Source organism: Adiantum capillus-veneris, chromosome 27 (assembly GCF_014529385.1).
Source record: "Adiantum capillus-veneris isolate H3 chromosome 27, ASM1452938v2, whole genome shotgun sequence".
Taxonomy (NCBI): domain Eukaryota; kingdom Viridiplantae; phylum Streptophyta; class Polypodiopsida; order Polypodiales; family Pteridaceae; genus Adiantum; species Adiantum capillus-veneris.
This window is the reverse complement of record NC_140957.1, coordinates 17839667-17867236: the sequence shown is the minus strand read 5'-3', so window position 1 is coordinate 17867236 and position 27570 is coordinate 17839667. Positions and strand designations below refer to the sequence as shown.

The 27570-nt window shown below is 44.4% G+C and overlaps 1 protein-coding gene across 2 annotated transcripts; it reads left to right on the top strand.

Annotated features, from left to right (window-relative positions):
- The first annotated feature begins 204 nt into the window (after positions 1 to 204).
- LOC147421579 (chloroplastic import inner membrane translocase subunit TIM22-2-like) lies at positions 205 to 27394 on the top strand. Of its 2 annotated transcripts, XM_086502873.1 has the most exons (6): positions 205 to 432; positions 24249 to 24344; positions 24445 to 24509; positions 24581 to 24653; positions 26899 to 26952; positions 27050 to 27394. In XM_086502873.1, exons 1-6 carry the CDS (start codon positions 273 to 275, stop codon positions 27304 to 27306), a joined length of 705 nt encoding a protein of 234 aa, XP_086358999.1. In that variant the 5' UTR covers positions 205 to 272; the 3' UTR covers positions 27307 to 27394. The 2 variants fall into 2 exon arrangements, with proteins under 2 accessions (XP_086358999.1, XP_086359000.1); XM_086502874.1 differs by lacking the exon at positions 24249 to 24344 and having other exon boundaries at positions 208 to 432.
- The last annotated feature ends 176 nt before the right edge of the window (positions 27395 to 27570 follow it).

Here is a 27570-nt window from a genome sequence, read left to right as displayed (position 1 = left end):
TTTTTGAACTATTTTCTCACATATTTCACCATTTTTCTTCCCTTGACCATGGTTTGTAACCTGGCTAGTGTTGATTTTCAACCGACTCAAGGCTAAGCTGACGCAGTCCTTTCCCGAACATTGATTTGAGTTAAACTCAACCTAATGACTTTATCACTTTCTTAGTTTTTTAGAAAAGCCACCGTGACCCTTTTACTCGTTTTTTTTTTTGGTCGTTTGGATTCTCAATATCTGGAAATTTGAGTCTCTGCTGTCACTGCACCGTAGCCGCGATGGAAGCTCACCCGTCTCCCTCAGAAGAAGCGCCAGCACCCGACAGACTTGCCCCGCCCGGAACTTCGCCACTCGGAGATGGTGGACCTGTAGTCTGTCTCGTCACTGGACTTCGCGATGGCTTTGCTGGAGGCGTGATGGGCTCTATCTTTGGTTTTGGTACACAGACTCTCCCTCTTGTGTATGTGTATATGTATGTACTTTCGACAAGCTCAACACAATGCATGCAACAAGGTCCTTAGTGCTTAAACGTTCATGCATAAAATCACCCTTGTAACTTAGATCAAATATTCTCCAATAGACACAAATTTATGAGGACAATTTTTCTGGTTCAGAAGATACCTGCGCAAGAATGCATTTTACTTAGGTTCATACGCATACATGCTTCAAAATGCATAAAGATATGTGCTCAAATTTTGTGTATTCCAAGTGCTTTCACAGTTTTTGAAACATAAGATTCACCTTTACTTTATTTTACAGAATTACAAATTTCACGTACTTTGTTTCGTGTTAATAAAGAAAGATGTACCTCTTCACTTAAAATATCCCATACCTTTTAGGGGCACACAAGCAAGGTTGTTAGACATAGAGTTAAAAAGTATTGAATAGAAAGGTGCATGAAAAGTGCTGGTTACATTGATAGTGATTTCACAACCTGAGGACCAATATTTTAGTGCAATTGACAGTATAAAAGATTTACTGATTTGTGCCGATCGTTTAGCACGGACTGTGTGTAATCGAGGAGTTTTATCGCCTAGATGAGCCTATGTACGGTTGGGTGAATGTGTTTCTATAGGCCCTTGGTTGTAGGACTGGCCACCCGATTAGGTGGGCACCCTCCTCACTAGGCAGCGGGGCAAATGAGCCTTCATATGGCATGTTTGTGACGCACACCCTTCTCATGAGTCTTTCTTATTTGGTAGTCACAAGATGGAAGCGTATCACAATATCAATATGCAAGAGAGAGATTCTTTACTTTCTTGTCATCAAACTTTGGCTTCTTGGATTGGGCCCGCTCTTGGAGAAAGCATTTCCTATTTCTTTCACGAGTCCGCTCATTTATTTTTCTTTTTGCCTTACTTGACATGTGCTATAATCTTGTTTCCAAGGTGTTCATGTGAAATGCAGATCCTCAACACTGTGACTCCATTATCCGTTGAAAGGTGTCATGTGAAGACACCTTCATGCTCCTCGAAGGAAGGTTGACGTCCTGCTTCGAGCTTTCTCATCTTTTCCTCATCGAATATTCTCATATAAGGAGGCTATCATTTGGATACATTTTAAGCTCTTCGCAAGTGGAAGTTGAAGACCCGCTTCAAACTTTCTCATCCTTTTCTCATCTGATATATTCTTGAAAGGAGTCTCGAGGAGAGTAGATCGTACCTTGTCAACACAAGATGTAACTTGTTTCCTTGGGCAAAGCTTGTTGCATTCTTTCTAGATACTCTTTTTAGAAACTGGAGGCAAATATTGTTTATAAACAACATGTGTCAATTCTAACTTCTCGGAAAAGTTGCCATCGGCAAAGGCATATTGATGGCTTAAGTAGAGAGCCTTGGAGATGTCTCTTCTTCCATTTTAACTGTTCAACTTGACATCCTTATGGCTCGACTTGGAGATATTCTTGCTATTTTTCTTGACACGCGCTTCGTTTGTGGTTTGAAGTTTTTGGATATGGCTGTCGTTATGCTTTAAGAATAGCATTCGGGGTAGAAGCAATGGTAGTTAGGAGAATATGGAGGAGATAAATAGATGTCATCATGATTGTTCGTGAGAGGAGAAAGCTTAGATCTCATTCTTTCCAAAGTTTACTTTATATAATTCAAAGTGGTGACAAATTTCTATTCGTTTTGGATGGATTGTGTAGACTCGTGCCAAGGCTACGACATTAGAAACGCTTTCCCTATTTTAATCACTTTCTCCTCTTCTCAATCAAAGACTTATTCAGGTTTTTATGGAGTCTCTTTCTTCTTCAATCTCTTTGCCCGCATCTTGGAATTACCAAAGGTCAAGTTGAGCATAACATACACATCCAAGGCACGATTAAATGTCTTTTGATTGAGGCAATAATTCCTAAGTTCCTTGGGAATACCTCGATAGTATTTCTCCAACCAAAGTGAAGAAGTGACTGGCAAATAAGCATCCCAAAACTTTTCATCATAATGAATGGTGTTTCTTATTTTTGGGATTGTAATTGATTCCAAATGATCAAGACATCCGCTTCAAATGTGCATGTAATGCATGTCACAAGACACTGAAACATAAAGCGGCCGATGAACACCCCCCCCGCAAATAACCATCTTGGTCCGGGCCATGAGTTGTTCAACGACTCCCTCATCACTCCTCCCATTAATCACCTAAAAAGGTCCGGGCCATGATTTCAGAGAACTGATACAACCAAACGCTCCTAGACCGCAACCTGCGTCGCTTGGAGGTTTCAAGCATACAACCATTCTCCCCAGACATCCCGTTTGCGTGGCTCGGAGGTTTTCCAGCGTACAACAAAATGCTCCCTAAACATCCCGTCTGTGTCGTTCCGAGGTTTAACAATACCAAAACAACATTTTTCACTACTTCACGCGGGAGTAAATCACCAATCATTGAAACCAATATTAGTCTGAGCTAAATCCATAAACACTTCTGCTGCACCTGACATTGGTATCAGAGATCTGTGTGCTTTGGTTTTGCAAACTCAAAAGGAAGTACCACCAAGAACCCAAGAAGACTCAAGAACCCAAGAACCCAGGAAGATTCAAGAACCGAAGAACCCAAGCAGAACCAAGAACCCAAGTACCAAAGAACCACTAAGAACCCAAAGAACCTCTCTTAGTTTTTTTTCCTGAAGAATTTTTGAGTCCTGACCATGGACTTATTAGCTCCCATCTTCATTGCCATGTCTTCGAAGGAAGATCGACATCGGATACATGACAACCCAGATCTTGAGTACCAGGATCTACTTGCCTCTTATGCGGATATGGAAGGAGTTGGAGACAGGATCCCTAACCCTCTTCGTCGTTTGCATTCGCATGTAGCGTGCATCCACTTCCGTCGACAAGAAACCCTTGGAATTACCTCCAAGCACCCTTACCTTTCAACTTCACCCGCAATGTTTTCACGACAGGACTATTCGAGTGGTAGTACTTGCTCGCAAGTCAGCATGAAGGTTGGTATTCTGTGACAGTAGTAAGCTTGCCTAGCAACTTGTATGGGCGGTGTTTACATCGCATGTCATGTGACACATCCAACCCTATGTGTCCGTGGACAAGCTACAACATGATCAAGGTTCAGTCAGTCCAGTCAGTCTAGATTAGAAGTGATCTGACACTTTTGTGAGTCTATTCGTAGACCGTGCATGCCCAGTCACTTAGTGTAGATGCATATCCTCTGGTTGCACACAGCATGATCATCAATATTCCCATCAAAATCCATTAGAATCAGTTAGGGAAATTTTCTAGTGCATTTAACCTATTTTTGACATTTTTCACTTATTATTTTTAAGTGACTTTTGTTGGAAAGTAGGTAGGGCAAATTGAGTAAGTTTGTATATAAGCAAACCTAGATTAGCACTAAATGGCAGAAGAGGCAACAGGAGCCAAGCTCAGCAGGAAACTTCTCAACAAGACCCCTCGGCGGTTTCCCCCTCCAAGCAAGAAGAATCAGCCCTAGCGTTTTCTCATCAGCAGATTACCGCGACGGAAGCAAGCTCAGACCTAGCGTTTTCACTCAGCATCATCGCCAGAACCCCCAGCAGATAGCGTTTTTGCAGAGCCTTGACCCAGCGTTTTTGAAGACCTTCTCTAGTGTTTTTGGAAACACCTCAGCCTAGCGTTTTTGCATGTCCTAGCGATTGCAGATTTGCAGCATTTATGACCTCAGCATGCAGCGTTTTTCAGCAATGAAGTACTTGCAGATTCAACCCCTAAAGAGTAGCAGATTCAGCCTTAAAGAGTAGTAGATTGAGCTTGGTAAGAACCTCAGTTTTCAGCCTTAATGAACCTCAGTTTTCAGCCCTAAACCTGCAGATTTTCAGCGACAAAGACCCACAGAAACAGCCCCAAAATCAGCGTTTTTGAACTGGTCGCAGATTTCAGCCCATAGTGTTTTTGGACAGCAGTAGAAAGATTGCAGATTTCAGCCCTAGTGTCGGTCTCGTCGTCCCCGTCGTCATTGCCGACATAGCCTAGACTTGCATCATTCACATGCATTCAGTTTGTACCAGATTGTGCAATCATAAAGTAGACCACTCTCGCCGACGAGAGTGGGGCCTTCGGAGGAGGGTTTTACGTCTCTGGTGTCGTATCTCTCTTCTCTCTCTATCTCTCAGTCTCATACACTTGCATGCATAGTGTCCATTCACTTTGTTTGTGATCATAGCATTCTTTCACTAAGAACGGAAGGCTCTACCTTCCATAAGAACAAAAGGAACCCTGAGCACAGTTCGGAGCACTCATCTTAAGCAAAGCGCAAACATTCATTCCGCTGCACCTAACATCGCACCAGACCTACATCTGTAGTATCCACCCGTTTGGAGGAGTCTTCATCGGTTATGCATCCTGTCACGTGACACATCCCAACCCTATGTGTCCGTGGACAAGTTACACCACAGCAGGGTTCAGTCAGTTCAGTCAAGTCTAGATTAGCAGTGATCTGGCACTTTTGTGAGTCTATTCGTAGACCGTGCATGCCCAGTCACTTAGCATAGATGCATATCCTCCGGTTGCACATAGCATGATCATCGGAATTCCCATCAGAATCCATTAGCATCAGTTAGGGGAATTTTCCATTGCATTTAGCCTATTTTCCTATTTATTGGTTATTTTCACTTATTATTTTTAAGTGACTTTCCTACAAAAGTAGGTAGGGCAATTTTGCTAAGTTTCTATATAAGCAAACCCAAGTTAGCACTAAATGGCAGAAGAGGCAGCAGGAGCACCTTGCTCAACAGGCAACTTCTTAGCAAGACCAACCCCCGCGACTACTCTGGCGTTTTCTCCACAGAAGACCTAGCGTTTCTGCATCAGATCAGCCTTGGCGATTTGTGCATAGCAGATCAGCCCCGGCGTCATCACGAGACAGCAGATCAGCCTAGCGTTTTTGCATTTGCAGAACCCTGGCGACAGAAGGACCAATTTCAACCCTTGGCGTTTTTGGATTTCAGCAGCAAATTAAGACCGGCATTATTCACCTAAAGTGTAGCAGATTCAGCCCGTAAAGACCATCAGTTTTCAGCCCTAAGAAACCTCATTTTTCAGCCAAGAAAACGCAGCCAAAACAGTCATTTTCAGCCACCGAAACAGTCCCGAAATTCAGCGATTAGAAGATCTCAGATTTCAGCCATCGTCGTCGTCGTCGTTGTCATCGTCATCGTCGTCACCGTCGTCGTCATCGTCGTCACCGTCGTCGTCATCGGCATAGACCAAGTTGCATAGTCCATTGCATACGCATTGTACACCTTTGTGCAATCAAAGAATAGACCACTCTCGCCGACGAGAGTGGGGCCTTCGGAGGAGGGTTTTACAACCTCTCGGGTGTTGTATCTCTTCTCTCTCCTTCTCTCAGTCTCATTCACTTGCACGCACAATATCCACTCACTTTGTTCGTGATCATAGCACTCTCCATAAGACGGAAAGCTCTCTCTTTCCCTAAGAACTAAAAGGAACCTTGAGCAATAAAGATCACTAATCTTGAGAAAATACAACATTCATTCCGCTGCACCTAACACATCCACAAGCATCAAAAGCAGTCAACATCAGAAGTACATAAAAATATCCAAAGGTAGGAGTTCAACAGTTGTGCCTCACCTTTGACGGGGGGATGTCACGTGCGCACTAGCGTTACGTGGACATGCTTCTACTACAGTCCAACGAAACCGCGAAACGCGTTTCAGCAGGCCTGAAACGCGAAACGAGTGAAACGGCCGAAATGTTTCACCTGCAGGCTGCAGGGTGAAACGCCTGGAGTGAAACGCCTTTAAAAAAAAAAAAACCCTTCTGAGAATTTGGGCATTAAATAATTATTTATTAATTATGTATATGCTATTTCAAGGTTAACATAGCACGTGTCTTTACTCACTGCACTGTGAACACCTATTTTGTCTATACATAACACTATATACACACAAAATTGGCGTTTCGGTCTGACGTTTCAGTGAGGCCTTAGCCTAGGGTGAGACGTTTCGGGGTGAAACGTCGCGTTTCGGGGTGAAACGTTTCGGGTCTGAAACGTTTCGCGGTTACGTTGCTACAGTCTAGCACGAGTCTTAGCTTAGGACTGAGCGTGGCACCTTTTGTGAGCCTCTAGCATGGCGTGCATGTCCAAGCCGGTCATAGTTGCATACCCTCTCTTGCACAATACTACATTTCAGTACGTAGGCATATTACCACGCGTGAACCACCTCTTTTATTAACAAGTGATTTCAGCAATTTAAAAGCATGGTTGTTGGGGCTGAATTAGTCCCTGCTCGACCCAGATTTTGCCTCCTATATAGGCAGCCCATTAGGCGCTTGTAGAAGCAGAAGACGCAGGGAAACAAGGAGCACCCAGGCGTGCCGCATGACCAGCCAGCAGCCCAACGTTTTCTCAGATTGAAGACCAGCGTTTTCAGCAGAGCATGATCAGCGATTTCAGCCCAAGACAGCCAGTGTTTCAGCTTGAAGCGCCAACAGATTCAACCTAGCCTCGTCGTGGTTGCACACCCCTTACCATCGACACCGTTAGCAGATCCCAGCTTTCAGCCTGAGTGTCGTTGTCGTCGTAGATCCACCGACTCGTCAAGAACCTTGTCGTCTCCGTCGTCGATATAGATCCACAGACCCATCAGTACCTCGTCCTCGTCATCATCATCGTCGACATAGACCCATCAATACCTCGTCGTCGTCATCGTCGTCGACATAGATTCTAGCAGTACCTCGTCGTCGACATCATCGTCGTTGACATAGATTCCAAGAGTACCTTGTCACAACTCAGTGACGTGGCTGCCCAGTACTCACACACACCCGCTGGCAGCAGTCCCGGAAAAGCAGACAAATGTTGACGTGGCAGGTTTGGGGGAATAGTTGACGTGGCATGCCGTATGGACCCTCCGCAATTTGCGGCGCCAAAAGCGTTGGCAGCAGTGTACGGAAAAAGCTGATGTGTGCGCAGTTTTCAGCTACGCAATTCTTACGCAAGGAGAAAGAGAGAGAGAGCTTTTGATTTAAGTTGCTTTATTTTCAAAGCATTGTGAGATAAATTACATGGCTTTTGGGGCTCTGCTTTTAGCATCCCTTGTAAACTTATTTAATGGTGGCTTGGGCTCTTACTTCTCAGAGCATCTGGATGCAGAGTCTGAGAGTGAGTCCCGACCACTCACTTGTACTTTGAGTTGCAGATTAATACAAAAAGAAATACCGAAAGGGGCGCCAGTCTTTGGGGCCGATATCTCTAGGCACGGAACTCCGCCGGGCCAGTGTCGAATCAATTGTGAACTGTGAACTGTTTTGAAGTGAATTCTTGTGGTGTTGCGGTGGAATCTCGACTTGTAGTGTCCAAATCTGTTACAGTGGTATCAGAGCATAGCCGATTTCTCTTCTACGGGAAATCCGATCCTTTTTACGTGGTACCTATGGCTTCAGACAGAAATCAGTCGACTTCCTATACATCCGGAGATGCGGGAAGAGACGACAACGATGATTCATGCGAGGAGTACGGCCCGCCTCGGCCTACTCAGGCGGAGCTCGAAGAGATGGAGCGTTGACAATTAATGAGCGATGCAACAAAGATGATGCTAAATTTTGCGAAGGACCCGAAATTTGCAAAATTTATGAGCCAGGCCTCCTTCAATGAGGTGCATGCACAGTGGCGACAGACCACAAAACCACCCCTCAAACCGGCACTGAAGAAACCTCCTACTCCAAGCATTTATACAGAGCAAGAATTAGCATAGGTGGTTGATGTACGAATTGCTCAGCTTTTTGACGCGCAAAACAAAGCAGAAAAGCACGACAAAAAGCAGAAGAAAAGAACCGACTTCCCGGGTTATTTGTGTCGTGAGTCTACATTTGCATCGGCAAGAAAGCAGAAGAAGCGTGTTCGATTTGAAGGAGTACCCAGTTCTTCTTTTTCTTCTTCTTCTGAGAGTTCTTCTAGCTCCTCTGACTCGAGCGAAGAAGACAAAAAGGGCAAAAAGCGAAGCAAAAAGCAAAGCTTCGGAAAGGGCAAGAGAAAGGCAAAGGAGTTTAAATCTCGCCCAGTTGTTGACAGTTCTACAGAGGCTCGTCATTGGAAAGAAACCAACAACTAAGGTTAGCAGTTGCCACGTCCTCTTGACATACCTCCCTCTTAAAATCGCAAACGTCCTCGATTGCATACCATAAATACATGCCACTGATGATCTTGTCTTGTTAGCACTCTTTTATCATCGCATGTATCCGCAAGAAAGGTCGTAACACATAGATACAAATGACTTAATGAGACCTTCATACTTTTGTCATTTCCATCAATTACACTGAATTCATATGTACATGTGATATGCTAGCTCTATCATTATCTCTCCTTTGTACACATTGGGTTGGGGCATACGTAGGCTGTAACCCAAAGACCTTAAGGTAAAGCTGCAATACATTTGCTGATTCTAACAGTTCATGCTCTTCCATCCACTTTCCATCCATAGGTGGATAGTTCTTGAACTTCACCACATAGCATCTTGCAACCTGTCCCTTAACTTTTTACATGTGTAAGAGGCTCTGGCAAACGAGCATAATTCCACAACACTGTAGCGTACTACCCACGACCAAGTAAGCTCAAATTTCAAGATGATTTACTAATGCATCAAAGAATCCAAGCAATCGCCTGAGAGAATCGGCGAGCAGCGTGCTACTTGGCAGACCCACATCACTCCCGTAGGAGATCTAGTGGCCAATCTACCACCGTGAGACCTCTCCCTATCTCATCTTGGTTCATACTTGCAAACCCTAAAAACGCAGCAAAAAATCAGCCCTAATTTGACCACTTTTTGGTAGGGCAAACATGCGGAATTTCCTGTCTGTCGTGTGAAGAGGAAACCTCTTCCATAATGCCCTTCCCTTTGTCGGCCATAGTATAATCCCGCGTTCCTGTAGTCTGTCTTTACCCAAAACAACCGAGGCTCACTTCTTGAGGAAAAAGTGATTCGGTCCCGGCAACGGAACCTTGAAACCGGCCCGTAGGGCGGTAGGCTTTGGCTTTCACCCGAAATTCTTTACTTTAGACACACACAGAGAGAACGTGCATAGGAAACCTACGACGGGAATTAACACTTAAGCACACACATACGGCTCGGAAGCTAGAGTGCTCCGAGCAAACGCCGACAAAATGTAGGCTCCAAAATTGGCACCCCTTTCGGTATTTCTTTATACTTTGAGAGGGTAAATTACAAAGTAGAGTCTTGGGAATCCTTTACCTGTATCCAACTAGATACCAACTGTTTTGGCCAAATTTCGGCAGCATAACAGCCCCAAAACTTGCGCGAAACCAATTCCCCTGCTGGAACTCACTTCCACTAGCATAAACCCTCTGATTCTTGCCCAAAAACAGTAAATACAGCACGCTGTATTTACTGGTTTTTGCCCTGTTTTCAGCCCCAAACAGTCCCCTAGTTGTTCTCTGCCAGTGGGGCACTATTCCCAATGGTTCTGGCGTTCGTATGGCTGAAAAACAGTCAATTCACAGCGCATACACAACGCTGAAAACGCACCTGTACGGTGAGGTTATGACCCTCACCGGTGCTTGCTTTGGAGTAGCAGTTAGCTACCCTTGTTCTTGCTCAACGAGGCTCTTGCCTCCGCACAAAAGCATGAAACCACACAACTGTACATCAGTCAAATGAAGAGCCCTCTGGGGCATCGCATAATTGCACGTAGGGGAGAGAGAGAGAGCAATGTGTAGTGTGCAGGGCATCACTCCTAGCACCACACTATACATAGAGAGGAAAGCATGCATTCCATAGCTTTTAAATCTGTGACAAGTTCTCAATGAAGCATCCCCCAGCATAAAGCGAGCGCCCCCTCTTCTGTCCTTGACCTGTAATGCATTTGTGAACAAATCGATGCAAAAGGGGAGGAGTTCCATGGCTGTCAAAACTTGCGTATCGCTGAAAACGCAGCAAAACAGTCCTGTAAACACGCATCGGATGTCTTCCAATGCTGAAAATGAGCTCCTTGGCTCTAGATAAAGTCATGGGAAGCTCAAAAATGGAGAGAAATGGCTGAAAATTAGAGTTATCAGCCTCCAAAACTGCTCCCAAAAGTCAGTTACGAGTTCTCTTCTCCCAGACTTGGTAAATTAGCCAAAAAGTGCCACTTGGCACTCATACATGCAATTTCTCTGCATTGGGCTTCCTGCTTAGAAGTCTCTCAACTGGTGCATCAGTTGACTTTGCAACAGAGTAATAAGATGTTCCCCTTGTCATTCCAGAGGTAATGACGCGAACAAATTTCGTGGCCCAAAATAGCAGTTCCCTAAATTTTAGGAAATGCTTCCATTGGACTCTAATTAGTCATCTGATCATCTATCCTCATTGGGACCGCATCCAAAAATGCAATGTGGCCCAACTATCGGATACTTTCTGTTGGTAATCCCACCTTGACTTTATGCCTTTATTGAGTTCACTTCCTAGTATCCACCAACTTGCTAAGTGTGACGGGGGCACCTACATGATTTTGAACTGAGCCTGGACATCCTATTACTATACGAATTCCAGTGCCGACCCACTTCCCGTCTGCGGATGAAACTACCGTTCACATTGGCCATACAACGTCCGACCATTTGCAACTTCAAAAAGAGGGTCTCAAAAATTAAACAAAAATCATTGGAAAGAAACCAACAACTAAGGTTAGCAGTTGCCACGTCCTCGTGACAGTATGCCAGAAGGTCAAGTTTGACAAGCATAAAGCACAGGGATTGTTACAGCCTTTGCCCATACCCATCCGCCCCTGGGAAAGTATTGGAATGGATTTCATTTTTCTTCTCCCGAGAACACAGAGTGGTCACGATGCTATCTGGACTGTTATTGACAGATTTAGCAAGCAGGCTCATTTCATTCCAGTGAAGAAAACAGTCGATGGATCACTTAACGAGACTGTTTGTGGTCCAAATTTTTAGATTACATGGCATGCCTGATACGATTGTCTCCGACAAGACCCTAGATTTACAAGTTTGTTTTGGAAGGCAATTTGGGAGAACATTGGTACGCGGTTGCAGTTCTCGTCATCGTTCCACCCGCAGGCTGACTGGCAATTTGAGATTGCCAATTCAGTGGTTTTAGATTTATTGAAGTCTTATATCTCGGATCAGAAGACTCAATGGGAAAAGTATCTACCTTTGGTGGAATTTGACTACAATAACACGATACACTCTTCGACGGGGAAGGCGCCATTTGAGATTGTTGCTACGAAGGTTCCACCCTTCCTAAGCACGAAAGATAAGATTTTTGAAGCGGATGAGCATACGCGCGACTTAGACACGGCTTTTGCCAAGGCGTGCGAGGCTTTGTAGAAATCTCAAGAACGACAGAAAAAGGCAGCGGATCGCCATCGTCGCGATTTGAAATTGAAGGAGGATGATTGGGTGCTCTTACGTTTTGAGAAGGCACGCGAGAGAAAAAGGGAAAGGAGAGGCTTTTTCCAAAGGTTAGTATGAGATACTACGGACCTTTTCAGATACTACGGACCTTTTCAGATCTCCGAAAAGATCAATGATGTCTCCTTCCGACTGAAATTGCCTGACACTTGGAGGATTCACAATGCATTTCATGTGAGTCTCTTGAAACCTTTTAAAGGTGATGTGCCTGATGATGGGGAGCCCGATGAGCAACTCGAAGTAGAGGAAAACGAGGAGATCCTTGTTCCTGAACAAATTCTGGCACATAAGGACACAAAGAAAAAAGGTAAAGTCCGAAGGCGGTTCTTGGTTAAGTTCAAGAACTATCCTGCATTGGATGCGAAGTGGATGGAGGAGGACCTAGGAGTTTCTCCTCAGATTGTGAAACTTTACCTTGAAGCTTTTGGTTTAGCATAGTCTATTCCAAATGGAACCCAGAATTCAGCTTGGCCGGAGATCTGGTGTAGTGGGATGCACAAGAGGGGAGTTACTCCGCTCCTTTGTCAACAGATGCCTTGATTTTTAGAATACTAGAGTCACTGATGTCTCTTTGAGCTTCGGGGATATTGAGAGCTGACAGTATTTTGCTGTATGACTTTATGAAATGGAATTCTTGAATATGAAATTGATTTGTTCTTGACTTGTTTTTAAGTGCTGGAACTGATAGACGAAATGATTGCAGCATTTTGGTCTAATTGATCTCGAATAGGCATGGTTGCAATAGGGGTTAGTCAATTGGGCATCGATGAGGTCCTGAGTGGATCTAGATGCGATTGCTAGCTACATTGCCGATAAATCATGGTCTAAGATCCGAATGAATGTTGAATGTCATGTGATGTCCTGTGATGTCGTGTGATGTGATTGTTGATTGGTACATGTGCTAGATGTGTGTTCCTAGTGCGTAGGTATTAACAGTCAGTGTCTGCTAAGACAGTTTATGGCCTCTGTCTGTTTCGTAGGCGTAATTGAGGGCGATTACAATGCTTCAAGAGGGGGGTATGTCAGAAATGTGATGACGTGGCGTGCCCACTCGACATACACACGGGCTGAAATGTTGACTAGTTGGCAGTGGCAGCCTGTTGACGTGGCAGCCCACGAATCTTGCAGCGCATCTTGTGGAGCTGAGCGTTGACAGATTTTTGGCAGCTTTTGGGCGACGCTTTGTCTACGCTGCTGGATATGCTTTTTCTACGCAATACAGTTGCTTTTATTTACGCAAGCCAGAGAGAGAGAAGGGCTTTTAAATTTTAAGGAGCTTTAAAATTGGAAGCCTACTCTTAGGGCAGTTTTTTTATGGGAAGTTTTCTTTATGGCAGCTTTTGGCATCCCTTGTACCTTTACATAAGTTGGCAGGGCCTCTCACAACTCAGAGCATCTGGACGTAGAGTCTGAGTGTGAGCGCCTGCCCGCACTATTGTACGTTGAACTCAGATTAATACAAAAAGAAATACCGAAAGGGGCGCCAGTCTTTGGGGCCAATATCTCTAGGCACGGAACTCCGCCAGGCCAAGTGTCGGATAAAATTGTGAACTGTGAACTGTTTTGAAGTGGTTATTTGGTGCTGTCGCGGTAGATTCTTGACTTGGTGTGTCCAAGTCTGTTACAATAGACGAGGTTGAACTGGCCGATTCAGCTCAGTTGTTGCGACTTTACAAAGAGGCTTTCCAATTGAAATCTACAGTGATATGAAATGCTTTTTGAAGCAATGTAGATTATGTACTGTACAATTGTATAGTGCACTTCGTTTGAATAATGTACAGAATTAGACTTGACATGTGTTGTCATTGAATGAAATTTCAATGCTTTGAAGTTGTATTTGTTACGCTTCAATAGAATGATTATACATGTTGTGACACCGTGCTGCATCTGAAAGCATGTATTCGAAAGGCTTGAAGTAAGCATATTTGACTACATTTATATGAGGCTTGAACTTGCGATGGCACAAATGGTAGTGGGGAATTCCTATCATTGCCCAGTGTCATCCGTTAGCAAGAGAAACATGTGATAACACAAATAACCTGGGGAATCTTGTTATCGTCCGGTGTCATCCATTAGCATGTGTGGCTTGCAATTATGGTCACTTGCTTCTTTCAAGAGGGGGGTATGTCACCGGGTGGTGATATTTCTCGTTGACGCTGTGTCATATGAAGCCTTTGAGGTTGAGGTTCACGAGACTCATGAGAATTTGTTTGTTGTTGTCGAGAGTTCTGGTTAGTGGTTGGAGTTGGTTTTGTGGTTTTCCCTTCATCAGCTTGTAGCCGACTGCGGCATGGTTCATAAGCTCTTGCATGGTCGAGACTTGCTTGGATAGACAATATTGCTACAATGGTGATGGTATTCCAATGGTGTATCGTGTGCAGTGTGTCACCAGGTGGTGATATTTTTGCAGTTGCTTTCTCTATATATATATATATCTTTTTCTTCTTTTGCTGCTGTTGCTCTCCCCCAATTTTCTTGGATTAAGCTTGAACCATTGCATGGCCAGAGAAGTGGCTGTCTGAGCCTTAAAAGTGGCAGTGAAGGACAGATTAACAATGGATCAGACTGAGTGCTTGGCCACTATCACGAGGACGTGGCAGCTGTTAACTATGTCACGAGGACGTGGCAACTGCTAACCTTAGTTGTTGGTTTCTTTCCAATGATTTTTGTTTTATTTTTGAGACCCTCTTTTTGAAGTTGTAAATGGTCAGACATTGTATGGCCAATGTGAACGGTAGTTTCATCCGCAGACGGGAAGTTGGTCGGCACTGGAATTCGTATAGTAAGAGGATGTCTAAGCTCAGTGCAAGATCATGTAGGTCCCCTCGTCGCACTTAGCAAGTTGGTGAATACTAGGAAGTGAACTCAATAAAGGCATAAAGTCAAGGTGGGATCACCCACAGAAAGTATTCGACAGTTGGGCCACATTGCACTCTTGGATGCGGTCCCAATGAGGATAGATGGTCAGATGGCCAGTGGGAGCCCAACGGAAGTATCTCCTAAAAATTAGGGAACTGCTATTTTGGGCCGTGAAATGTGTTCGCGTCATTACCTCTGGTATGACAAGGGGAACATTCTACAACTTTGCCGCGAAGTGAACTGGGCAACCAGAGAACTGGTTACCAGGCAATGCACCCAGTTTTTCCACCACCCACGGTACATCCTGGGTATTTCGGAGGTGGATCAGTGTTCCAAAGTAGGGCTGGTTATGCGCCTGGAAGCCAGTCGTACATGCGAGGAACAGTGTTTGGGGGTATGCAAGGCATGATGCCAAACCCCATGTATGGTAGTATTGGCATGCAACAAGGTTTTTAGTGCAACCAGGGCCAGTTTGGGGTGCCATAGGATCATTTTGGCATCGCTGGTTTTTCTGGACAGCGGCCAGATATCGCACCTCTGACGCAAAATGTTAATGGCCAAGATGTGCCGATCATGCCTACTACAGTGCCCATGTTGCAGACCATTCCTTATGACAACTTGGGGGCACTGGAAAAGCTGAAAGCTTACAAAGAAGGTGGTGCAGCTGTAAAGTTCAACACTTTCAGTGGCTTCGAGGATAAAGCAGAGGCTCTCACTTTCCTCCAGCAGTTTGATACAGCTTATCGGGAGGGAATTTTAAGCTGCCACTTTCCTAAAGGACAATGCGCTTACATGGTGGAAGACATTGTTAATGCAAGGACAGGCACCCGCCACTTGCGTTTACTTCAAGCAAATGTTTGCATCTGCTTGGTTGTCAAATGAATTTGAAGCCGACGTCATGACAGATTGACACCAGCTTACTTCAACTACATGCAAGAGCTTGCTGGAGTATAATCGGAGGTTTTGTAAAGCGTTACTCTCATTGACCACCTATAGATTTGTGCCATTGATAGAGCAGATAGAGAAGTAGTGTTGTGGGCTGCCTAAAGGGCTTCGTGATTACTATACCAAGAACAGAGTGGCTACCCTCACTCAGCTTATGGAAATTGTGAACACTGGTCTTGCCTTGTTGAAAAGAGAGGACAGTGGGTTTCAGAGCAACGAAAAAGAAGGGAAGCATAAGAAAAATTCAGCGAAGAAGCCCTTTGCGAAAACGGTTCCTGAAGTGTCACAGGGGTTAGAAAAGGCCACCAAAGATAAGATTTCAGCCGGGGCTTCTGGAGCGCAGGCAAAGAAACAGAAAAGGAAGCCTTTTTACGCAAGTCGCTCCAGGAAAAGAAGGTCCTAATGGCTGAAAATAAATGCTTTATATGCGAGCAACTTGGTCACTTTGCTACCAATTGTCGACAAAGGAAAAGACCAGCTGACTTAGATGATAAAGAGGACCAGAAAAGGCAAGAAGCTTAAACCCACGGCAGGTTTGGTGCCAGATATGGTGGATGATAGGCCCAATACAGATGCCAGTGAGTTATGCAGGGCATGGGGTAAAGTTAGGGATCAGACGACACTCATCTTCTTTTATCCAGGTGCCAAAGCAAACTTTATCTCTCCAGAGCTAGCTATGAAGCTGGGCATCAGAGCTGAAGAGATGGGGTACACAGCAGAGGCAGGGTCGGAAGGGTGCGATGCGCTACTTGGAATTTCGTAGATGTTCAGAGTGCATGGCGTGCTGGATGCCTTCGGCAAGATGATCACCCTTCAGCATAGGGGCAAAACTCATGTTTTGGATGTAAAGCTCAAAGGAGAGTCTGTCCCTATTGTATCTGCTTCTGCTATCACTTCTGTAATAAAGAATCATCTTTCTGTGTACTTGATTTTTGCATGTGATGTCTCAGATAATGATCAATCAAATTTATTTGTGTTAGATAAAGAAAGGTCAGCATTTTTGATTCATTACCGTCGCAATTGTCGTCAGAGAGACCTGAGGATCATCGGATAGATTTGGTGCCAGGGTGTAGCCCACCAAATAGACCTCCCTACAGCGTTAGCGCGGCGCAGCAGAAAGAGATTATGGGTCAGGTTGAGGAGTTATAGAGAAGGGGCTGATTCAGCCTAGTTCTTCACCCTTTTGCTCCCCAGTGCTCCTATTGCAGAAGAAGGATGGCTCATGGCGCATGTATTGATTACCGTGCGTTGAACAAGAATACCATCAAGAATAGGTTTCCTATTCCTAGGATTGATGATATTCTCGTTCGTTTAGAGGGCGCTGTAATTTTCAGCAGGATAGACCTTAAGAGTGGGTACCATCAGATTCGTATAAGGCCAGAGGATGTGCACAAGACTACGTTCAGAACAACATTTGGTCTATGAGTTTCTAGTGATGCCGTTTGGGCTAACAAATGCTCCTGCCACGTTCAACAGAATGATGTACCGGATTTTCCGCTCGCATCAATAGTTTGTTGGGACGTTCTTCGATGACATGATAGTCTATTCGAACAATGAAGAGGAGCATAGGCGTCACTTGACCATTTTGTTCGAAGAGCTCCGCAGTCACAGGCTACTTGTTAATCCTAAGAAAAGTGAATTCTTCCTGGAAGAGATCCACTTTCTTGGCCACATAGTCTCAAAGGATGGTGTCAGAATGGATCCCGCAAAGGTCGAAGCTATTAAGACATGGCCAGACTTGAAGACTGTGCACGATGTCAGAAGCTTCTTGGGATTGTGTTCCTACTATAGAAGGATTATCAGGAATTTTGTAGAGATAGCATCGCCTCTTCACGCTTTGCAAAAGAAAGAGGTCACTTTCAAATGGACCCAAAAAGAGATTTCAGCTTTTAGTCTCTTAAAGGAAAAGTTGACTTCAGATCCAGTAATTGTTTTGCCAGATCTCAAGAAGTCATTTGTGGTCCAGTGTGACGCGTGTGGCAGTAGCATCGGAGCAGTGCTAATGCAAGATGGACGGGCAATAGCTTATGAAAGCCGAATTTTGCAAGGGCCAAAGAGGACTATGCAAGTCTATGAGAAAGAGCTCTTGGCCGTGATTCATGCGCTTTCTAGCTGGAAACACTACCTCTTAGGTGCTGATTTTGTTGTCCAAACAAATCATCATACCTTGCGATACTTCTTGACACAATCAAAGTTATCTGAAAAGCATATGCAATGGGCAAACATTCTTTCTATGTTCCACTTCCAGATTATGCATGTGGAAGGCAAGAATGTTGTGGCTGATGCGTTATCAAGGAAGCCACAAATTTCAGCTGTGTCAATTCCTTATCATCATGAGTTAGATGACATGAAGGAACAATATGCTACTGATGAAGATTTTGCAAGAATCTTTGAACATTTGCAAGAGGGGCAACATCATGAGCACTACCTCCTCAGAGATGGTTTTATGATGATGCATGACAGACTTTGTGTCACTAGGCCATTGCGACATAAGGTCATGGACGAGAGACATGTCCCACCATATGTAGGGCATTGTGGTATTGATGCGACAGTTAAAGCGGTAGAGACATTCTTCTATTGGCCTACCTTGAGGAGAGATGTGGATGCTTTTGTGCGAGCATGCGTGATTTGCCAAAAGGTCAAGTTTGATAGGAAAAGGCACCAGGGTTGTTACAACCACTGTCGATTCCGGATAAGCCATGGGAAAGCATTGCTATGGACTTTATCTTTGATCTTCCAAGAATGCAGGGAATGATGGTATATGGACCATCATGTGCAGGTTCAGCAAGCAGGCCCATTTTATCCTTGTCAGAAAGAAGATAAAATCTGATCAGATGGCACGCTTGTTCTTGTACAATGTGTTTAAGTACCATGGTATGCCACAATCGATTATTAGTGATCGTGATCCTCGCATGACCAGTTTGTTCTGGAGAGGATTGTTTGAGAACATGGACACTACGCTCAAGTTCTCGTCTTTGTTCATCCACAAACGGATGGACAGTCAGAAGAGGCTAATTCTACTGTCTTAGATCTGCTGAAATGCTATGTGTCAGATAATAAGGGCAAGTGGAAACAATATTTGCCTATGCTTAAATATGCGTACAATAATACGGTGCATTCGTCTACTGGCAAAGCACCTTTTGAGATTGTTGAAGCGGCAAAAAAGTTCCTCCCATTTTGCATACAAAGGGCAAGATCTTTGAGGTGGATTGATATGTTGAGAACATGGACGAAATGTATAAGAAAACTAAAGTTGCCTTGGAGAAGACTCAGGCAAAGAAAAGGTTGTTGATCGTCACCGTTGTGAATTGCTGTTATCACCTGGTGACTGGGTACTATTAAGGTTCGAAAAGGCAAGGTTAAAGAAGATGAAGGGCAAGGAACGGTTGTTTCCTAAGCTTAGTATGCGTTACTATGGGCCTTTTCAAGTGCTTGACAAGATCAGCGATGTGGCTTATAGGCTGAAATTGCTTGATGCGTGGAAGATTCATAATGCGTTCCACGTGAGTCTTCTAAGACCCTTCGTGGGTGATGTGCCAGAAGATATGCCAGATGAGGATCAATTAGAAGTTGAGGAACTTGATGAGATTCTAGTACCTGAGCAAGTTTTGGCACATAAGGACAGAAAAGTTAAAGGACAGGTTGCAAGACGCTATTGGTGAAGTTCAAGAACTATCCGCCTATGGATGCAAAGTGAATGGAAGAGCATGAACTGTTAGAGTCACCAAATGTATTGCAGCTTTACCTTGAAGCCTTTGGGTAACAACCTACTTATGTCCCAACCCAATGTGTGCGAAGGAGGGGTAATGATAGAGCTAGTACATCAAATGTACTTATGAATTCAGTGTAATAGATGGAAATGACAAAAGTATGAAGGTCTCGTTAAGTCATTTGTATCTATGTGTTACGATCTTTCTTGTGGATACATGCGATGATAAAAGAGTGCTAACAACACAAGATCATCAGTGGCGTATATTTATGGTATGCAATCGAGGATGTTTGCGATTTCAAGAGGAGGGTATGTCACGAGGACGTGGCAGCTGTTAACTATGTTACGAGGACGTGGCAATTGCTAACCTTAGTTGTTGGTTTCTTTTCAATGATTTTTGTTTTATTTTTGAGACCCTCTTTTTGAAGTTGCAAATGGTCGGACATTGTATGGCCAATGTGAACGGTAGTTTCACCCGCAGATGGGAAGTTGGTCGGCACTGGAATTCTTATAGTAAGAGGATGTCTAGGCTCAGTGCAAGATCATGTAGGTCCCCCTGTCTCACTCAGCAAGTTGGTGGATACTAGGAAGTGAACTCAATAAAGGCATAAAGTCAAGGTGGGATCACCAACAGAAAGTATCCGACAGTTGGGCCACATTGCACTTTTGGATGCGGTCCCAATGAGGATAGATGGTCAGATGACCAGTGGGAGCCCAGCGGAAGCATCTCCTAAAAATTAGGGAAATGCTATTTTGGGCTGTGAAATGTGTTCGTGTCATTACCTCCGGTATGACAAGGGGAACATTCTACAACTCTGCCGCGAAGTCAACTGGGCAACCAGTCGGGAGATTTTTAGGCAGCAACATCGAAATGGGCAAATGCTTGTAAATGTGCCAAGTGGCACTTTCTTGTGTACTTGCCTCATTCAGAAAAATGGGCGCTGAATTTTAAGCTGGGAGGCCTCATTTACTTCCTGTCAATCACAGGTTAAGAGCTATGGAGTGCTTGCTTTCCTCTCTATGTACAGTGTGGTGCTAGGAGTGATGCCCTGCACACTACACATTGCTCTCTCTCTCTCTCTCCCCTACGTGCAGTTATGTGATGTGATGTACAGTCGTGTGGTTTCATGCTTTTGTGTTGAGGCAAGAGCCTCCTTGAGCAGGAACAGTGGTAGCTAACTGCTACTCCAAAGCAAGCACCGGTGAGGGTCATAACCTCACCGTACAGGTGCGTTTTCAGCGCTGTGTATGCGCTATAAATTGACTGTTTTTCAGCCATACGGAAGCCAAAACCACTGGGAATAGTGCCCCACTGGCAAATGACAGTTAGGGGACTGTTTGGGCTTGAAAACAGGGCAAAAACCAATAAATACAGCGTGCTGAATTTACTTTTTTTTGGGCAGGAATCAGAGGGTTAATGCCAGTGGAAGTGAGTTCCAGCAGGGGAATTGGTTTCGCGCAAGTTTTGGGGTTGTTATGTTGCCGAAATTTGGCCAAAAAAGTTGGTATCTAGTTGGATACAGGTAAAGAATTCCCAGGACTCTACTTTGTAATTTACCCTCTCAAATATAAAGAAATACCGAAAGGGGCACCAATTTGGGGCCTACAGGTTGTCGGTGTCTACTCGGAGCACTCTAGCTTCCGAGCTGTGTGTGCTTAAGTGTTAATTCTCGTCGCAGGTTTCCTTTGCACGTTCTCTTTGTGTGTGTCTAAAGTAAAGAATTTTGGGTGAAAGCCAAAGCCTACACCCTGAAGATTGTGCAAGACAGTGTGCCTGACCGGACATGAAGGTGCACACCCGTGAGTGGATACCAACTTGAAGTCACTGTATTTGTGCCACAATACATTTCTAGATGTGGTCACAATGTTGAAAGATGGTCAGAAGACCTGAGGGAATGCAACGGAGGTGATCCCTAAAATTTAGGGAGTTGCTATTTTTGGACCTTGAAATGTGTTCGTGTCATAGCTCCAGAATGACAAGAAGAACATTGTATTACTCTGTTGCTAGGTCAACTGAGCAACCGGTTGAGATATTTGTAGACCAGAAGGTACAAAGTGGGAAAACCATGCATGAGTGCCACTTGGCACATTTTTGGGTACTTTCCAGCTTGAGAGAGAGAGAGGGCATTGAAATTGAACGTTGGGTTGCATTTTCAGCCGCATGGTGGCTTGTTGCAGGTACCAAAGCTATTCCGTGCTGCCCTCTCGTTGTCTCTCATGCACATGTGGTTGAGCTTGCTCCCTCTTGACTCCTACTATCCGTCATGAGCAGTGGTAATGCCCCACTAGATGGCTAATCATCTGACTTTATGTACAGCTATGTGGGTTTTATGCTCGATTGCTGAGGCAAGAGCCTCTTGAACAGGTACATGGGGTAGCTAACTACAACCCCCAAACAGGTACAAGAATTCTCCCCACTGTTTTATGTTGATTTCTTGCATTTCCGGCGGTGGAATTGCGAGCAAATCAAAGGCAGATAGCCCTGTGCGTGGCGAATTGTGAGAGGATTGTGTAGGAGCCCTCACTGACAGGTACAGGTCTGAAATTAGGGCAAAACAGGCTGCTGTACAGAAATTGCAGGTCTCAGGTTTTGGCCCTATTCACTCATACAGGTGCCCTAGAGCTTGGGCAAGAGTTCCGAGAGTGTTCCACAAAGTTTGGGCAGCAGGTACAGGGCAAAACAATTACAACTTGCTGTAATTTTCTGACAGGTTTTGGAAAGCGTGCCAGACATCGCGGGAAGTTGTCCTTTCAATGGAATTCCTGTCATATTGAGTTTTGGAGCTGTTATGTTGCCGAAATTTGGCCAAAAACAGGTTATGGCTGCCAATTACAAGCGTGGATAGCTTTGTTGGATTTAGAGCTTTGGACTTGTGAAGTTCTACTTTGTTAATTGAGAAAGAAATACTGCAAGGGGTGCCGGACTTCGGGGCCTATCTGATGTGTGAGCGAGGAAGTGAGATTTGAAGACTGTGTGAGTGAAAAGTGCAGGTATTTTACTGTTTGAATCACTGCTTTATGAGTCCATAGACTGGTTTTAACTGCTCCTCCAAGTTAACAAACTTAGAGAAGGACACCGGGAGGTAGACGTCGAGAAACCTTTGGTCATAGTCGTCCATGGTCTCTGTGGCGAGCATTTTCAAGTTCCCCTATTCTACCAAGATCTGAACTTTAAAGAGAGGTCATATAACTGTGTGCAAATATTTTAATATTGTCTTGAAAGCTTGCCAGGTCGTTGGAGCATGCGGTTGTGTTGCGATTGAACTCCACCACTGCATAGCATTATCTTTAAGAAATCCCGTTGCTCGAGAAATCTTGGATTCTTATGTATAGTTCCCCAAAGCATAGATGTTGTCGAATGGCTGTAGGAACTGCAAAGCTTTCTTTTGATCTTTCACCCCGTCGTGCCGCCATCTTTGAAATCTTTCGATTGGTTAGGCGCGTATCGTGGGTATGGATAATAAGGGTATCCATACGGGCTCCAATCATTGTAGCTTGGTGTCGGTTTGGGGGGGGGGGAATGGCGGTTGCACTGGATCAGGGTCAGCAGATGGCTGTACCATATTCTTGAAGACTCCCTTGATCGGAACAGACGACTGGGAAGATTTCTGGTTGGAAGCTCTTGTACTTCCTGGTATCGGAGGAGGAGGTACCACTTGGGGCATCAGAGGGGGTAACATGTAATTGAGAAACTGTTGAAAGCTTTGAAGCACTTGAAGATTCTGTTGAGGATGCCATGAAAGAATGTCACGAAGCTCATCGAGGAGAAACTACAGATACTTTGCTGAATCCATGAACGACATGTGGTCTTGGGTGGGTTCTTTATGGCTTATGCCCCGTAAGACAGAGCGATGAAGACGGTAGTGCGCCCGATGCGCGATGAACTAAGGGTGGGAGTGGTTAATAAGTCCAGGTCTAGGACACGAAGATTCTTTACTAAAATTGATTGTAAGCCTTGGAAGCGCCACTTGCTCTATCTGCTCTTTGGTAGGACCGATATGCTTTAGAAAAGCACATGCTTGAAGCTCTGATACCACTGTAACGGGGACTGGCACCACGTGCCAACGGAAAAGAACAGGCTAAACAACTTTAAGCACGTCAAATAACAATTGAACTGAAAGAGAGAGAGAAGAGAGAGTGCACGACACACGAGACACCGAGTGGCGGAGTTCCACCCCAAGAGAGCACTGGCCCCAAATCTTGTGCAACAAACTTGGACACCCCAAGTCAAGATTCTACCGCGGCACAACAAAGATTCACTTCAAAACAGTTCACAAAGACGACACGGCCCGGTGTAGTTCCGTGCTCAGAGGTATTGGCCCCAAAGACTGGCGCCCTTTCGGTATTTCTTTTTATATTAATCTGTGTTCAAAGTACAAGAGAGTCGGCAGGCGCTCACTCTCAGACTCTGGTCTAGATGCTTTGAGTAATGAGGCCTAACCAACTTATTTATTGGTACAAGGGATGCCCAAAAGCAGAGCCCCAAACTTTTAACTCAAAAGCTTTATGCCCCAAAAGCAATTCCTTAAAAATCTTTCATCCAAAAGCTGCTAAAAACAGCCAGTGTAATTTGCGCAATTCCGTACAGCATATCTGGCTCCTTTCTACACCATGGTCCTTGGGGCTCCTAGATGGCACTACCGCCACCCGCGTGGTTGTTTCCTCCTCCTATCTCCTGATTTAGCCGTCTTGTACATATCTCATTTTTCATTGGGAGAGTCTCCCCTCATGCTTATGTAGCCCCCTCTTGTTAGGGCAGTTTGTAGCTTGCTGGGCAGTTTTATTAACTACTAGAAGGATCAAAAAGCCCATTTATTACCTCTTTTGTCATAGGAGAAGCTTGCTAGGTTAATTATTTCATTTGCAGGTTGGTCCTATCCTCTTATCATCTTGTGGGAAAAAGGGTGTGCAAACATTATGAATTCAATGGCTGTATTTCAGGGAAATTTAGCTTTACTTAGGAGTAAGTTTCCAGTATGATTTCTTTTTTAGTTTGAAAGTGATGTGAAGGTGTGTGTTCATCTGTGGGCATAATTTTCTTCAATTTCTTCTGTTTATTTTAGGCCAAGGATTATGGAAGAAACAGGGTTTTAAAGGGTCTTTGAAGGAGGCTGGCTCCTCTGCGAAGGTAAAACGTTTGGCGATAGTATGGAGACAATGTCAATGGTGCTCCTGATAATAACTTCTGTGTGACTGCAGATGTTTGCTTTACTTTCTGGCGTGCACACTTTAGTAACGTGCTGCTTAAGGAAGATTCGAGGGAAGCAAGATGGTAAGATTTTAAATTTCGATGTAGGCTGACGGGTGTAGGAAAACATATTGTCTTCGACCAAGTTGGTCCTGGGACCAGCAGCCTATCTGCTGCATTAAGTTTGGTGTGCATTCACCTTGTTTTCAAACACATTCTAATGAACACATTCTATCAATAGTAAAACAAACTATTCGCACATGGATGTTTTTCAAGGGTTGTTTGTTTAGTATTAATTGAAATTTGGTTTGTGTTTTAAAGTTCAGTCTTGTTTTGCCAAACTTACAATTTCCATTGGGCGTTGATGGAGGTGTACATGTCATCCCTATTGTTGAAGCCCCGTGAAACACGTTTCGGTGGGCATGAAACTTTGAAATCTTGAAACTTCTGAAACATTTCAAGGGGTGCTGAAACGCCCACATGAAACCTCGGTTGAAACACCTCTGGATTTATTACTGCGGCTCACAAAGTTGAGGTGTATAAGGTGTAGCGAGGAAAAGGTGTTGTGCTCTCTAGAGTGGGTGCTCCTCAGTGTAGTATGCATGAAACCTCACTCCAACAGAAGAAACATCACACAAGAACATGACTCAAACACAAAAGTGGAATATGACTCAAGACACAACACGACTCAAAACACAACTGCAGACTCAACTTAATGGAACTCCACAAGCTCAAAGAACCATACAACTCTGGCTGGCAGCACACACAACTCCAAGCTTAGGACTCGAGGTACAATGGGGGTGTCGAGGCTCCAATGTGCAGGGAGAGTGCCAGTGTCGTGCAAAACTCTAGACTCGGGACTCGAGACTAGACGCTAGACCGTACAAAGTGGATAATCAAAACCCCAAACAGCTATGGATATATACAACCATAAAGAGCCACCAACGGCTCACAAATATCTAATCCAGCTAAGACTATCTCAAAACTGTGGTCGTGGTGGTCTGGCCCCGCGTCCGATAGACCACCACCCGTATGCCTGCCACGTGTCACTGCCCAGTGTGGACTCAGCCCAGCCCAACTGCAACTAACTGTCTGTCCAGTGCCTGCGACACTGTGGCCTTGCTACATAAGGCAATGAATTTCTCTTGATTTTTATATACATTGATGTTTCGGTCTTGACTCCTCTTTTGTTTGGGGTGAAATGGTTTGTGCCAAAACTCCGTGTTTAAGAATGAAACGCTTTAAGGTGACTCTGACGTTACTTTTAACTTTCAAGCTATGCTGTGGTTTTTCACATCCTAGTCACGGTGGAGTGCAGAAGTTTTGCAGATTTAGTCTTTTGAGTTTGTGTGCTTCATATACCAAGTTGTCTGCTTTCTTGTTTCTCTCTTGAGCTTTACATCTTACTTTCTGAATCTAGATAATGGAGTTTTTCCTCATGTTACTCCTGCATTTTGTTCAGGTATCTAGGTAAATGAATCTTGTGCTATTCTAGTTTAGAATCTAGATAATGTACGTTGTCTCATGTTCTTGTTGGAACACATGGCATCCCAAACTACCAATAGCTTCGGTGTTTGTCCTGGTGGACATTGCCAAGAGTCTTGAGTCCAAGTGTGGTGATTACACAAGATAGAGACTAGGGGTCCTATTTATAGGATTCTTAACTTTTATAGGATTCTTAATGGCCCTAACTCAAGGGCTTGGTTCACACTCGGTGTACACAGATTAGGAGCCCATCCTGACGGTTAGGGGACGTAACACCTTGGGTATGGACTCAATTTCTAAGAAGGTGCTTGCATAGAAAAGTAGGAACAGTAGAAAATCAAAGAAGCAATGCTTTTTCTGCAGCTTGTAAAATCATTCAGGGAGATGAACGGCCTGTTTGCAAGGCATGGAGAGAGTTTTTAATTTTGGTGGCTCGCTACAGGCTGCCTGTTTGGCTGTAAAGGGGGTGGGTATGTGGCTGCAGCAGCAAGCGAGAAGCGGCTGACATGGAAAAAAAAACCCAATTCCAAGCTCTTGCACCCTGTCGTGCATACTGATGCCGACATGGACCGCCGGTAATCTGGCATCAGTGTTCAGGCCCTCTCTTGAAGTGCATGCTCCATTAAGCATGGTGCTTGAGCTTATGAACAGAGCCAAACGCTTTTGCTCATATTTCAATTGTGCAATGTGTTTGAAGTAACTAATCCAATATGCTTTTTGATTTGGCTGCTTAGTCCATGTGTGGTGCCTCTTGTATCTCGGATTTTCTCTTTGGTTTAGCATGAAGGTTTTTGGTGAATTTTGTTCCTATTGGTTGACCAACAATATTCTGCAATGCCTTCAGCTATAAATGCAGGTATTGCTGGATGTGCTACCGGCCTGGTCCTTAGTACGCCAGGTAAGTGTCGTTTGGGGAATAATAGATCTTGTAGCGCAGCTAGCTCTTCCTCTCGCTTTGCTGGCTAATGAAAGATCCATGTATCAATGTTTCACAGGAAATCCAGATGCCCTGCTACGCAGCTGTGTAACATTTGCTGCTTTCTCGTATATAATGGAAAGGTTTAGTAAGCCACCAGAGGCTATAGCAGGTTCTCTAGATTATTTGCCAGCAAAATCGGAGCGACAGCTGGTGGACAGAAACTTCTCATTTGGAGTTCTTCCCCCTTTTGTTCTGCCGCCCACTTTTCTGGATTCTCTCGAGCTCTCAAGCAGAGGGACAATTGTGAAGTACACAAACCTGAAAAGTTGGTGACCCTTGGTTCTTTGAAATTACCCTTAACAGTTTTGTGTGACGAAATTTCATGTGAATTACAGTGCTCATGCAAGCAAGTTTTCAATTCTTTAGTTTGTCTCTCTTTGCATGCTGTTGTCTCCATGATTCTGTCTTATCTCCAGATTGACATGCCTAACACGAATTGCGTGTGCATGTGTGTGTGTGAATAAGAGGAAACTGGAATAACCTTTTTATCACCCAAGTGTGGTAGATTGGTTCTCTCAGTTCCCTCTTGGGTAGCAG

Excerpts from the sequence above, each read along its gene's own strand:
- LOC147421579 (XM_086502873.1), top strand. The coding sequence starts at position 273 with ATGGAAGCTCACCCGTCTCCCTCAGAAGAAGCGCCAGCACCCGACAGA. Across the intron at positions 433-24,248 it reads GGGCTCTATCTTTGGTTTTG|GTTGGTCCTATCCTCTTATC; the intron begins GTACACAGACTC and ends TTTCATTTGCAG. Across the intron at positions 24,654-26,898 it reads GATTCGAGGGAAGCAAGATG|CTATAAATGCAGGTATTGCT; the intron begins GTAAGATTTTAA and ends CAATGCCTTCAG.